This window comes from Chiloscyllium plagiosum, unplaced genomic scaffold, assembly GCF_037043375.1.
Source record: "Chiloscyllium plagiosum isolate Xiang-an unplaced genomic scaffold, Cpla_swu_hap1 HiC_scaffold_12, whole genome shotgun sequence".
In the NCBI taxonomy this organism is placed as follows: domain Eukaryota; kingdom Metazoa; phylum Chordata; class Chondrichthyes; order Orectolobiformes; family Hemiscylliidae; genus Chiloscyllium; species Chiloscyllium plagiosum.
This window is the reverse complement of record NW_028270150.1, coordinates 85,463,964-85,479,074: the sequence shown is the minus strand read 5'-3', so window position 1 is coordinate 85,479,074 and position 15,111 is coordinate 85,463,964. Positions and strand designations below refer to the sequence as shown.

At 41.7% G+C, this 15,111-nt stretch overlaps 1 protein-coding gene across 1 annotated transcript in view; it reads left to right on the top strand.

Annotated features, from left to right (window-relative positions):
• The window catches only part of wdfy2 (WD repeat and FYVE domain containing 2), a 51,316-nt gene that overhangs the window by 14,781 nt on the left and 21,424 nt on the right, over positions 1-15,111 (top strand). Inside the window, exons 3-8 of the mRNA XM_043700437.2 lie at positions 3,012-3,085; positions 7,719-7,773; positions 10,022-10,172; positions 10,277-10,389; positions 11,087-11,213; positions 11,324-11,429. Of these exons, the coding sequence (XP_043556372.1) occupies positions 3,012-3,085; positions 7,719-7,773; positions 10,022-10,172; positions 10,277-10,389; positions 11,087-11,213; positions 11,324-11,429 (626 nt within the window). The remainder of the gene's footprint in view (positions 1-3,011; positions 3,086-7,718; positions 7,774-10,021; positions 10,173-10,276; positions 10,390-11,086; positions 11,214-11,323; positions 11,430-15,111) is intronic.

Here is a 15,111-nt window from a genome sequence, read left to right as displayed (position 1 = left end):
CTTTGTTACTACTTCAAAAAACTCAATCAAGTTTGTGAGACATGATTTCCCACGCACAAAGCCGAATCAGACTTTGCCTTTCCAAATACATGTACATCCTGTCCCGAATCAGTCCTTGCCTTTCCAAATACATGTACATCCTGTCCCTCGGGATTCCCTCCAACAACTTGCCCACCACCAAGGTCAGGCTCACCGGTCTATAGTTCTCTGGCTTGTCTTTACTGCCCTTCTTAAACGGTGGCACCATGTTTGCCAACCTCCAGTCTTCCGATACCTCACCTGTGACTACCGATTATACAAATATCTCAGCAAGAGACCCAGCAATCACTTCTCTAGCTTCCCACAGAGTTCTCGGGTACACCTGATCAGGTCCTGGGGATTTATCCACCTTTCACCGTTTCAAGACATCCAGCACTTCCTCCTCTGTAATCTGGGCACATGTCACTCATTTTGATTCCTCTTGAGTTTTCATCCATTCTCTTGTCAGAAATGCAGATGTGAATATTTGAGACCGTATTTGTGCTCGTTAATGATGAATTCCTTTGAGCAGACCGGACACATGTTGAACCTCTGGTGAAAAATGGCTCTTTGGGTCAGATGCTGTAATTGTCTGGAAAAACCTCTTAAAAGGAATTTGGAACAGTAGTTCAAGAGAAATTTACGTGGTGGAGAGGAATGTATATATTGTCTCCAAGTTTTTTTTTTATGTTTTTGTGACACATTGAATCAGAAGGACAACTCCAGGTCATGTTTAGTGTAGAGGAGAACATAATTAAGGACGGACCAAATCTGATTTCTGCCAACGGTGAGTGGCACTTGGTGCAATGGCGAAGTGTTTGTTTAATATGAAGTCAGTGGATTGTGAAAGGATAGGAAGAGACTGAGAAGAAAATAAATGAATGAAATACTCCTCTTCTGTCGTGAACTGAAGATAGTATTAGTTTCTCCTCAAAATGGGAACTTGCTTGTACTGTGAAGTTGGGAGCATTGTATTTTATATATTCACTGAAATGCATGCATGACTCATCTGGTCTATCTCCCACTGATACTGTCAGAATCAATGAGAAAACAATATACTTTCCTCTCTCTGCTGAATAGAATGTGAATATGCAGATAGCCTCCCAAGATGTCTCTTTTAATAACAGCTGGCTGTCTCTATGGGGTTTTGCACCAGCTGAATTTGTACTTTTGCCAACGCCCACTTCCAATAGTAGGAAACCAACCTAATAGTAAAAGTGGGAGGGTGACTAAGTTGATAAACCTGAGTTTTTTGTCTTGTGGGATATTATGGAATTCTGCATCTTAACTTTTTGTTTTTCCATCTATCTTTCAACCAAAGTTGTTTTTTTTTTGTCTTTTGTTCAGTTTATTAGACAATGCAGATAGAGACTGAGAGATGTACAGCACAGAAACAGACTCTTCTGTCCAACTCATCTATGCTGACCAAACATCCTAAATTAATCTAGTCCCATTTGCCAGCATCTGGCCCATATCCCTCTGAGCCATTCCTATTCATGTCGCGCCTTATAGAGCCACAGAAATGGCGCACATTACCAAATTAACAGTCAGATTTGGCCCCACACTCCAGCTCATTCTTCTCAGTGCCATAACAGTTGATTGAACCCTTAGCCGCATCGATGAGTTCACCAGCTACCCACTCTGCATGGTTTTGAATTAGATGAAATAAATGTTTATTGGATGTGGTTATTAAAAGGTAAAGGTGTGCAGGTGGAGTTGAGATACAGGTCAACTATGATCTAATTGAATAAGACCACAAGAAATAGGAACAGGAGTAGATAGTTCAGTCCCTTGAGCCTGCTCACCATTTTTAATAGGATTGTGGCTGATCTGACATAACACACATCCAGTTTCCTGCCCCTTCCTCATAACCCTTGATTTCCCTACTGATCAAGAATCTATCTATCTCAGCCTTAAGTATGCTCCCACAGCTCTCTCTGGCAAGGAGTTAAGACTGAATCCACTGAGAGAACGAAAATGCTCCTCAGCTCAGTCTTGAATTGGCATCCCTTTATTCTGAGACTATGCCAGAATGGCATGCCAAGCTTAAGTTGCTGTATAGCTTTCTGCTGTTCCTGTGGTCCACACAGTCAGTGAGTGCACTGTGTACTTGAGCTGAAAATGTGTTGCTGGAAAAGTGCAGCAGGTCAGGCAGCATCCAAGGAGCAGGAGGATCGACGTTTCGGGCATAAGCCCTTCTTCTTTCCACTGTATACTTGAGACCTGAAATGTTGTTGATGTAGCTTCACTGTTGCAAAAATTAGTGTTTTGGTTGTGCAAGTTTCTGTGCTGTAATCACCCAACACTTAAAAGTAAGAAGGAAAACAGGAATTGCTGGGAAAGCTCAGCAGGTCTGGCAGCATCTGTGGAGAGAAAGCAGACTTAACATTTCGGGTCTCGTGATCCTTCATCAGAACAGTTCTTTTCAGTTTTCCCAGCATCTGCAGTTCTCAGTATTTTTAGGAAAAAAGTACAAGTTATGACACAGAAACTGTGTTTTAAAGCCCAGACGCGGGTCTATACAAAGAGGCATTCCAACTTTTGTTCCTGTGTTATGACATGCTTGAAATTCTTTTGCGGGCAGAATAATGTCATTTGTGATTCCTTTGCAAGATTATTTGTGATGGAGTTGGAGGACAGTAGCCAGGCCTTGCCAGACATTGTGTGTGGCAGTCTTAACAGGTTGGCGTTTGTAGCTCCAAGTGAATGGGAGAGGTCTTGGTTAACTTCTGGATACTGTTGAGTGCTCCATATAGTTGCACAGAATTATACATGTTAACCTTTGGGAGAAGTGGAATTGCATGCATTCGGTTTGTCATCCATTTTTTTTAGGACATCTTGATAGATATGTAGAACTTTTAATGAATGTTATGGAATGGTGTTGCATTGAAAAATACACAACTTTAAAGTGTGAATTAAAACTAACTTTTGGCACTTGGAAAATATTCATGTTGACCAATCCACATTACAGTGCACATTTTTCTTTTCCACAGCTGCATGTTCAAGCATGTCCTTCAATCCAGAAACAAGGCGGCTTTCTGTAGGGCTGGACAATGGTACAGTCTCAGTGAGTACCTGACTGTGAATGAGGGGAATGTTTTGTAAATATCTCAAGTGTCCCCCCTGTGTTTGTGTTTAGTATTTTTTTAAGAGGCATCTTCTTTGTTCATTCTCATGCCATGTAGACAGAGAAATTTTTGTTTTTGCACAGAAGTTTTCTTGGGGTGAGTAGTTGTCACAGATCAGGTAGTGGGAGAATTTGTCCACTTGAACACTGCCCTTCTCAGCTTAATATTTCCCTTCATTGGTGAATATCATCACTGTGTCATTGGCAATTGATGGCAGAGGAGAAGAGTGCGTGAAGTGGTCTGAACTGAAATCTGCTTGCCGCTGCTGTGATAGCAGCACACTATCTCCTTAGCACAGTCAAGAAAGATATTCACCAGTGAACACGACAGGCCATTTTGGCTGAGGACTTCAGGGGTTTCCCAAAGGGCAGAAAAACTTGGATTTCTATTTTTGCCTCAAATGCCCAACAAATCTAGGAATTGAATGCCATTAGTCTAGTTGAAGTTGAAGATTGTTGCTTCATGGCGTAGCTGTTCATGACAGTTAACTGATGAACTGGACTGGTCAGATACTTGCACTCAGACTTACAGCCAAGGCAGTACCTTTTAATCCCCTGCAGGTGAGCTGGAACACCAGTGTCAAGGTTAGTCTGACAGCTGACAAAATAAGCTTCACCTGCAATAAATCCACAGGTATTAATGACTATCAGACCACAAAACTGATATCAATGTTGTTACTGGTATCTTTGTAGGAGACTTGGCCTCGGTCCAGTAGCATTCTGCACAGCGAGATATTAGGCAGAGTCTGATGGTTCTAGTAACGCGAAGAAGTGCTGTGGCATTTGATTATGTGCTGGAAATGTGTTGCTGGAAAAGCGCAGCAGGTCAGGCAGCATCCAGGGAACAGGAGAATCGACGTTTCGGGCATAAGCCCTTCTTCAGGAATGAGGAAAGTTTGTCTAGCAGGCTAAGATAAAAGGTAGGGAGGAGGGGCGTCGGAAATGCGATACGTGGAAAGAGGTCAAGGTGAGGGTGATAGGTCAGACTGGGGTGGGGGCGGAGAGGTCAGGAAGAAGATTGCAGATTAGGAAGGCGGTGCTGAGTTCAATGGATTTGACTGAGACAAGGTGGGGGGGAGGGGAAATGAGGAAACTGGTGAAATCCGAGTTCATCCCTTGTGGTTGGAGGGTTCCTAGGCGGAAGATGAGGCGCTCTTCCTCCAACCGTCGTGTTGTTGTAGTCTGGCGATGGAGGAGTCCAAAGACCTGCATAAACTTGGTGGAGTGGGAGGGGGAATTGAAATGTTGAGCCACAGGGTGGTTGGGTTGGTTGGTCCGGGTGTCCCAGAGATGTTCTCTGAAACGCTCCGCAAGTAGGCTGTCTGTCTCCCCAATATAGAGGAGGCCACATCGGGTGCAGAGGATGCAATAGATGATGTGTGTGGAGGTGCAGGTGAATCTGTGGTGGATATGGAAGTTTCCTTTGGGGCCTTGGAGGGAGGTGAGGGGGGAGGTGTGGGCGCAAGTCTTGCACCTCCTGCGGTTGCAGGGGAAGGTGCCGGGAGTGGAGGTTGGGTTGGTGGGGGGTGTGGATCTGACGAGGGAGTCACGGAGGGAGTGGTCTTTACTGAATGCTGATAGGGGAGGGGAGGGAAATATATCCTTGGCGGTGGGGTCCGTTTGGAGGTGGCGGAAATGATGGCGGATGATGCGCTGTACATGGAGATTGGTGGGGTGGTAGGTGAGGACCACTGGGGTTCTGTCCTGGTGGCGGTTGGAGGGGCGGGGCTCAAGGGCGGAGGAGCAGGAAGTGGAAGAGATGCGTTGAAGGGCATCGTCGACCTCTTTCCACCTATCGCATTTCTGACGCCCCTCCCGCAAGTCCCTCCTCCCTACCTTTTATCTTAGCCTGCTGGACAAACTTTCCTCATTCCTGAAGAAGGGCTTATGCCCGAAACGTTGATTCTCCTGTTCCCTGGATGCTGCCTGACCTGCTGCGCTTTTCCGGCAACACATTTCCAGCTCTGATCTCCAGCATCTGCAGTCCTCACTTTCTCCTCATTTGATTATGTGGGCATTTGGGGGCAGAGAAGCGCAAGTGACACTATTGGATAATGCAAATGGCATGAGGAGCATGACCTCAGAAAACGCTGAATTCTTAAAACAAAGCAGATGCAATGCTCTGAGGGGTGAGGCAAATGCCGTAGAAATTTGGAGGCCCCTGTGCAGAAACCTCTCAGTACTTTCCTAGGCAATGCACAGTGAGTAAAAATGTGAAGGTCACAGTCCTTGAGGGAATGTTTGAAGATGAGAAAGGTATACCATGGCTGAGCTGCAGGGGTAATCATTAGCTGCTGAAACGCCAAAGAGATTGAAGAGTGAGTAGTTCAGAGGTGAAGGACTAGAGCAATAGAGTAAGTCAATTAGGGAGCAAGGTCTCATCTCTATTTATTAGCTTCTCAAAATTCAAGACCTATTTTGTTTACATTGGAATGGGTATCTGATTGTAAATTTGGGTATGAATGACAGGTCCTTTCATCTTGTTAAAATGAGCAGTGGAGACCATCCATTCAGTTGAAATGATTCCCTTGTCTCAATTTAAAAGCAGTTTATTTTAAGACATTGCCTACTCTTTAGCCTTCATCCATCAGACTTCAGAAATTACAAGTTTCTTCCAGACTTGTTCACCCTTTATGGAGTCAGTAATTCTGGCTGGAGGCTTTTGGCATGACCTCACCGTCAAGCTCTACGCTATGACAACACACTTGTGCTGGTTTGTAGTAGTTTCATTTGTCTTTTGGATGGATCAATTTGCAAGTACATCGTGTGTGTGTATATTACACATGCACTCGCAATTCTCCTAGGATGTCTATTTTAGTTTGAGCTTGTTTGCTTTGGAACTTATTTAGATCCTGATATGAATTTACTGGTGGGGTGCTAATGCATTATTATTTTCTGCCATTAGGGACCAATGATTTGGGAATCGGCCATCATAACAAACAACAAAGAAATGTGTTGATTATAATTGGAGAAACCGACTTGGAGGAGTAGCATGAAAGAGTTGTATTTAGCATGGTTGCAATGATAGTTGTTGGAGTACCCTTGCGTTAATAAACCTACATCCTTACACTGAGCTTGGAAATCTGCAAAAGCAATTTACCATCGTCAATCAAATAAAAAGATAACCAAATCCAAGAAAAAGCTAATTGAGTGTAGAGTACCATGTCGACTATCAGTCTCCTTATTGAAGGACCAACGTAAATGTTTTGGAAGCAGTTCAGTGAGCATTAACCACATGGTCATGGATTGGTCATGCTGTATTGAGGAAAGGATGGACAGGTTAGGGTTGTATCTAACAGAGTTTTTAAAAATTAAGAGATGGATATATCTCATAACATCCTGAAGTCTCGACCAGGTGGATGTGGAAAGAATGTTTCATCTTGTGGGAAGTTGTAGAACCAAGGTTCACGTTTAAAAATTAATTGCCGCCCATTTAAGACCGATGAGGTGAATTTGTTTTTGAGAATTGAAAACTCTAAAAGTTAATCTAAGTTCATATCAAATTACATTGAGAGAATTGTTTGCAGTCTCATTGTCATAACATGCAGATGGTATAGAAGCATGCAAAGATGTAAAAAGGATTTACAAGGATAATCCTAAAATTGTGAGGTTACACTGACACTGAAATGATGAATAAATTGGGTCTTTGTGTCTTCAGAGAGTTCTTTCATTGTATGCTGGGTAGAAGCTGCCAAATGAAGGTATTGACCAAGAAATTGGGGAAGGAACTCAGAATAAGTGTGTTAAAAGCAGACAGTGGAACCATATGGAGTAATTGAGGCTAATTATATAAATGTATTCAAGGGGAGGCTTACTATAAACATACGAGAGGAAGGAAATCAGAGGTTATACTCATCAAATTAATTGAGGGAGCATGGAGGATGCTGAATGAGAGAATAAGTGCGTGGACTGGTTAAGGAGCCTTCTTATTCTTGACTGGAATAGTTTGTCATGTTATATGAATTGTATTAAATAGGAGGCTATTTGGGGAAATCCTTGGTTTTTATTTTAATCGTTCATACAATGTGGATTACCTGTCTTCAAATCCAAAGTTCCTGTGTTTGGGGTCCTCCTTGTTAGCTGTAGTTTAGGATGTGTTCTGGCTATATTTTAACACTGTGAAACATTTTCTCGGTAGCTAATACTTTACAAACAAAAAAGTGAGTTAATACATTCCGGGTTCATCTTAATAAGAAAGCACCATCGAACTGTTTAACTTGCTCTCCCACAAACACCTAATGGTTCCAGGGCATTAATCTCAACAAAGTTAACAGTAGCAATCATTAATGCAGATTTATGAATCACCTTCTCTATGTCCTTAACTCACTGATCCTCATATCTTCTATGTCAAACTATTTAATATGACTGTTTGTTGCACTGATGAGGTGAATAGTAGACAAATCCTATTCAGAAATCTGCCAAGTTTCAGTACACACTGTCTTTTAAAAATAAAATCTGATGCTAAATTTTCTTAAAATTTTAACGAACTGAAATTTCTGGTGTTTTAATGCAGTAGCTTAAATCTTCATACAAATGATACAAGGGAAGTTTACAATATTTTGTCTTTTGTCAGGAGTTTATTTTGTCAGAGGACTACAACAAAATGACTTCTGCAAAGAGCTACCTCGGTAAGGAATTTCTTGATTAATTCCCCAGGGCAGCATAGTAGCTCAGTGGTTAGCCCTGCTGCCTCAGTGCCCGGGACGTGGGTTCGATTCCAGTCTTGGACAGTTATCTGTGTGGAGTTTGCATGTTCTCCCTGTGTCTGTGTGGGTTTCCTCCAGGTGCTCCAGTTTCTTCCCACAATCCAAAGATGTGCAGGTGAGGTGAATTGGACATGCTAAATTGCCCGTAGGGTTCAGGGATATCTCGGCTAGGTCTATTAATCAGGGGAAGTGGAGACTAATAGGGGTAGGGGAATGGTCTGGGTGGGATGCTCCTCGGAGGGTGTGTGTACACTCGGTGGGCCAAATGGCTGGCTTCCGCACTGTAGGGATTCTATGATAATTCAGAGTAAGGGAAAAGTCTGAAAGCATAAGAACTGATGACTATATATTTTCATTCCTGCTAAGGGTGAGAAAACTGCTATTTTACCTATCCATGGTGTTTCCCAAGACTTTGCATCAGAGTTCAGAGCTGGTAACCTGGGGCAAACCCTTGGTGTGAGGTTTTGTGAACCATCCAGAGACATGAGATGCTGGCTTGTCACAGTGAGGTTGAAAACTGGTTGATGCTATGCTGAAAAGATCATGGAACAGCCTATCAGTGCTTAACTCAAAGTTCACTGCCCATCACAGTGGAAGACCTACTAATCCTTTTAACCCTTCCAATGTAGTGCCACTGTTCCTTCCTGAGACAGGTACATTGCACCCCACCGAATGTTGCTGTCTTCAGTGAAATGAATACCTAGATCAAGCATCCAGGCCAACTGTGGGGGGCAGGGTGGCTAAGTCGGGAAATCCCTTTTCAGGGAACAAAACTAGTCAAGAAGACCACTTGGCTGCATACAAAAGGTACCTTGTCAACAAGGTGATTTTTGTCCTTCCCTGAAGCAACTCTAACTCTTGGTTGAAGGATTTCAGTGAGTCATGAGAGTGGGCAATAGCACCAATAGATGCTCTGTTTTCTGACCAGAAAACTCTTCCACCTAACCTAGTTCAGGCCTTCATATTACTTGGGATTCTGATCCCTCGTCCTCCTTAGTCCATTTCACTGAAACAAGCAGTCCTAGTTTGTTTGAGCTGATTTGAGTAACTATGGTTTTTAATCTTGTTATTCTACCCATGGCCTGATGTTATAAATAGACCACATGAGCTGCTGTGCTTCCATGAAACTGAACTGAGTTGATTATATTCTTGGTAGCTGCAGAGATTAAACTGATGCTTGCGAGTAGGCATTACTTATTACAATGTCCAGATACTAAGCATGTGACCCTTGGTCTCCCTAGTTTCTCAATATCAATAGCATTTCCACATAGAAAATTATCACTTTGGATTATGAAAGGGCCTTTGTGATACTACAGTCCAATAGTGTGGGGGTGGTGGGAGGGATTTAAAAAAAAATTTCTGGGCAAATGAGCAAAATACCATAAATGAGCAATTCCTCTGCTTTGGATTGAGGTGCTTGGGAGCATGGTGTTCAGCTTGAAGAAATTGCTGGAGCAAAGAGCAGCTGTGCATGAGCCTGCAGTTTTTTTACATTTTTGGTATTCAGTGCCAATGCCAAAGCACATTTTTTTGGTCCAAGTTTAGTTCTACACATTTGCTTGCTTTCTTTTGTGCAGCTATAAAAAATCATGCTTGAGAGCTATTGGCATGCACAGCTTCGACATCTTCCTGTTGCGCAGGCTGAGCTTTCATTCTTACGCAGAGCACTTAATGAATCGGAATCATACAGCATTTCCCCAGGAAGTTGTTTCCACATTCGAACCATCCTCTGTAAAAAAAAAAAAAAAAAAAAAAAATTTGCCCGTCATGTCCTTTTTAAATCACTCTCCCTTCACCTTAAACATGTGCCTTCCCATGTCTTAAAATCCCCCATCCTAGGGAAAAGACAACTACCATTTAACTCTCTTTATTTCCCTCGTTATTTTTAAAACTTGCATAATATCCTAGAAGCCAGGTCTATACTGAAACTAGTGGAAGTCGTAATTTGTGCCAATCTATTTTTCTTTGCTATTTGAAATTGGGGATATTCAACTGTTGTGTATGATTCAGAATGTTCCCATGAATGTAGCAATACTATGAATTGGGAGATTTTGCTTTGGCCTTGATTTATGTTGCAACCATTTACCACTTTGAGATGTTTTCTTTATGTTAAACTAAAATGCAAGAGCGTTCGAGAGCCAAACTCTTTGTTCCTTTTTGTTTCCCACAGCTCATCAAAACCGAGTGACAATGGTCCTATTTATTTTGGAAATGGAATGGGTGCTGAGCACAGGACAGGACAAAAGCTTCACGTGGCATTGTTCAGAGAGTGGTCGAAGGTTAGGCACCCACAGAACTTCTGCTTGTGCCTCATGTCTGCAGTATCCTCAATACTAATGGTGTGCTATCTTAGGTAGAATGTGGCTTATGGCACCTTGTTTACTGAAGACGACCTTTCGTACTTTTCCATAACCATCAGTCTCAGATTTGATATTGAAACACGACATGCTTTTGTTGGAGATTATTCTGGGCAGGTGACTATTTTGAAGCTTGAACAAGACAATTGTTCTATTGTGACAACATTCAAAGGACATAGTGGTAAGCTAACCAGAGCTTGTCTAGTTGACGTTCATGTTTGTCTCCCTGTCTCTACCCAATGATGTGCAATCACACAGTCCTCAGCCTCTGCCCATTGATTTTACAATATTTCCCTCATTGATATGTGAATATGTTTAAAATGTGAATGATGTTTTAGATTATTTCTAGATAAAGGTCCACACATATTCAAATTGTCAAGAAGCATGTTGGTGATGGAAAGCATGGCAGCTGCTATTGGTTCTGAAATGGTAAAAGTTGAACAAAATGTCAGCATACAGTTGAAATCAGATGCAATGTAGAGAGCGTGTACGTGAATGTTTTTGGTAGCAGTCCAATTTCTGACACAAGTCACAGTGACAAACCTCTGGAGCTTCACTGTGGTTGGTGGGAGTGCAGAGAGGTTGTGTCTCCTGAAGTATCTGATGAGGTGACTGCACTGTAATCAAACCTTGGGTGTCCCTATCCCCTATGGACTGCGGCAGTTCAAGGAAAGGCTCACCATCCCTTTCTCTAGGGTAATAGGGAATGGGCAATAAATACTGGCTTAGCCAGCCGTGTCCATATCCCATGAATAAAGAAAAACAAGATTGAATTGACCTACTTAATGGAAATTTAGTAATTTTTATTTTTGCATGGTTTGAAGCTTTATTTCCAAAGAGCAATTACTTGGACCATATAAAATCCCTCTGTCCTCCAGGCAGCATCACTGCACTTTGTTGGGATCCAGTTCAACGGACATTATTCTCGGGTAGCTCCGATCATTCCATTATAATGTGGGATATAGGAGGAAGAAAGGGAACTGCCATTGAACTACAAGGCCACAAGTGAGTGTTCAGCAGTATTATTGATTCACATGTATATTTGCTCTTCCGACCTGTGCATGAGTGCAATTGTGCTGCTTTAGCTAACTCTTTGTTCTGTTTCTGTCATACAGTGATAAAGTTCAATCCCTTTGTTATGCACATCATACTCGGCAGCTGATCTCTTGTGGTGCAGATGGTGGGATTGTTGTGTGGAACATGGATGTAAAGAGGCAAGAGGTCAGCATGCAATTTCATTCAGTCCTCAAATTTGAACACCATGCAAATAGAATCCAACTCATTTCTAATGATTCACTTGCTTTCAACAGTGAAAGTTCCACCTCCCTCCATCGTGTACTGCACTCGAGTCAGTCCAAAGTAAAAAATGTTCTTAATTTCGATGCTAGTCTATTTGTAATGGTTCAGAGCTGCTCTTGCTGTGTTGATAACCATTAGTTACATTCTCAACAAAAGTGGGGAGCCAAGGAGAATTTTATGGCTTTTCAGGAAAAAGTGCACAAAGTAGTGACTTGTAGCCTGGCAAAGCAGGAACACAGAGGAAAGCAGGCTGGGAAATCAGATTTTGGTCAGCCACTGGCCATCTCAAAGTGCTTCACTGTGTACAGTCAACCAAGTACTTTTGTAGTGTAATCATTGTTATAGTGTCGGAAATGCAATGGCCATTTGCACATAGCAAATTCCCCAAATCAACACTAATGATGATCAGGTAATCCAGTCTTTTCGTAATGTTGATGAGGGATAACTTTTTTAACCAATGCCTGATCTGACTGCTCCTGTGCATGTAAAACATCTCATTGCACTATTTTGAAGAGCTGAGGGGCCAATATTTGTCCTTCGATCAGTATCATAAATACAATTTATTTAATCATGATCACATTGCTGTTTGTGAAACCTTGCTGTGCACAAATTGGCTGCTGTATTTCCTACTTTGCAGCAGTGCTCACACTTCTACAGTACTTAATTGGCCAAGTGCTTTGAGATGTCCAGTGATCATGAAGAGCATTTCATAAATGCAAGTTTTCTTTTAAACAATAACTTTCATCTGGTCATAGATATTGCTGGTAGACAAAAATTGCCCATTCTTTGCTGCTTATTGTTTGATGCAACTGAATGTCTTACCAAGTCACTTAAGAGAACAGTTGAGTTAGCCAATTCTAGTGTCAAACCAGAGTTGCATTTCAAAGGTTTAAAAAGAAGTTACATAAATAGCAGACCAGGTCAGGACATCCAGTTTCTTCTCCCCCCCAGGACTTTCACAGTTTTATAGTTCATGAGGAGACCACTCAGTCCACCAAGTATGAGCCAGATGTTTTGAAAGAGCAATCCAGTTTCCTTACTTGCTGTTAATTTTCCAACATTTGAGTTCTATTTTCATTAAATATTTATGCAATTTCCTTTTAAAAGCTATTTTTGAGTGTGTCCACCACTTGACCAGACTGAGCATTTCAAGTTGTAAACACTTGAAGTAAAAAGATCTTCATGTCATCTCTGGTTCTTTTGGAATTACCTTAAATACACGCTCCCTGGTTACCAATCTTTTTGCCATTGGAAAAAATGTAACTTTTTTAACATGTATAAATTGTTTGTAAAACATCTCTATCAAATCTCCTTGAAGCCTCCTCCGTTTTGAGGAGAAAACCTCCTCCAGCCTGTCCAAATAATTTTAATATATCATTTCTGTAAACATTAAAGTTTTTGTATCCTGTTCAAAGTCTTATGTTCTTAGTTTTCCAAATGAAAAATATTTTATGAAGATTTTGCATAATTTAGGGAGAGGTGGTGTCATGGTGGTAATGTCACTGGTCTTATTACTCCATTGATTAGACAAATGCTATGCAGACAGTGTTTCAAATCATCCACATCCACAAACATTTGATTTCCCACACTAACATTATTCAACTGCAGCAATGTTTATTATCTGCAGAAAATTACCAAGGCTCCTGAGACAGCACCCTTTCAAACCACAACTACTTCTATCTAGAACACAAAAACAGCAGCAGATACATAGGAACACTACCACCTGCATGCTCACCTCCAAGCCAGTCACCATCCTGATTGGTAAATATATACCTGTTCCTCTGTCACTGGGTCAAAATCCTGGAATGCTCCCCTTCACAGCATTATGGGTCTATCTGCAGCAAATGGACTGCAGTGGGTCAAGTAGAGAGCTGACTACCACCTTCTTGAGGGCACCTATGGATGTCAATAAATGCTGATACATGCCCCACCCCACCTCCCAAAATATCCCATGAGTGAATGCATAGAAAAATTAAAATCCTGTGACTGCTGGTGGAGTTGTAGGGTGAATTTAAATTAACTTGATAAGGCAGAAATTAAAAGTTAGCTTCAGTAATGGTGATCATGAAGCTGTTGTTAGTTGCTGTAAAAATCTGTTTAGTTTACTCATGTTCTTTCGGGAATGAAATCTGATGTTTTTGCCTGGTCTGGTCGATGTATAAGTCCAGATCCACTGCAATTTGGTTGACCCTTAACTGCTCTCTGAAGTGACCTAACAAGCCATTCAGTTCCCTGCCAGTAATGCTCACATCCCATGAAACAATAACTTTTTCATTGCTCTTGTGCTTTATATCCCTCTTTTTAAAGCCCTCACTCCCTTTATGTGTTTGTAATCTGCCTGTCTTGCCTGTTTCCAAGTTATGCAAGTTATCACAGGCATGTATTTACCCCATCCATTTTATAATTGGTGGTTGTTAGCAAAATTAGCTAACTCATTTTTTGGGTTGCGTTTCATCAGCTATGTATCTGTGTGTTTTACAAGCTTGCCATTTGTTCTGTTGAACCCAGTTGCAGTCCTCCTCGCTAGTAACCTCATGTACGAGTTGTTTCATCTGTACATTTCAAAATTGCACCCGGTACCCCAGAGTCTAAGTTATTAATATACATTAAAATGCATTGGTCTGAATACTTAATGGGAAAGATCAGCATATAACCCTCTCCTGTACAAAGAAAGTGGCCATTTACCATAACTGTTTACTACTAGTAACCAATTTAGAATCCATGCTGTTAATATCTCTTCTTCATGGGCTTCAAATTTTCTAATGTACCTATATGTGACATCTTATTGATCATCTTTTGGAGGTGTATGTCCAGAACCTCAGTTGCAATGCTTTGTATACCTCCTCTGTTACTTCATTAAAATAAAACTCAAATCATGTCTGTCCAATTAATAAATCCATGCTGCCTTTTCTTCATTAAAAGTCGATATCTTTCACACTGCCAGGATTACACAATCGTGGAATGGTGACAGAACGGGGCTCTTGTGGTGCAATGCTAGTGTTCCTACCTCTGAGCCAGAAGTCCCCAGTTCACTTCCCACCTGCTCCAGGGGTGTGTAATGACATCTCTGAACAGGCCAATTAGAAAATATCTGCAACAAAATATTGTGTGTATGGAATGAGCTGCCAGAGGAAGCGGTGGAGGATAGTACAATTGCGGCATTTAAAAGGCATCTGGATGGGTATATGAATAGGAAGGGTTTGGGGAGATATGGGCCAAGTGCTGGCAAATGGGACTAGATTAATTTAGGATGTCTGGCCGCATGGACAAGTTGGATCAAAGGGTCTGTTTCCGTGCTATACATCTCTATGACGCTATCTGAAGCACAAAAGGAGGCCACTGCACCTTCCATGTCTGTACCTGCTCTTACAAGAGCAACTTGGCTCTCGGGTAACTTACCTATCCTGTTTTTAGACCAAGGGTGTGATATTTGCAATCGTCCGGTTCTCTGGCACCAACCCTGTATCTGAGGATAATTGCAGCAGCATCACTGTGTGACTTTGACACTGACTTTGCTCACAAAAAAGATGTAGCCCACCTGAACCGCTATCTACTTTGAGCTGTCTAGTTACTTATCTTTATATGTTTTTAGCAATATCCTGGC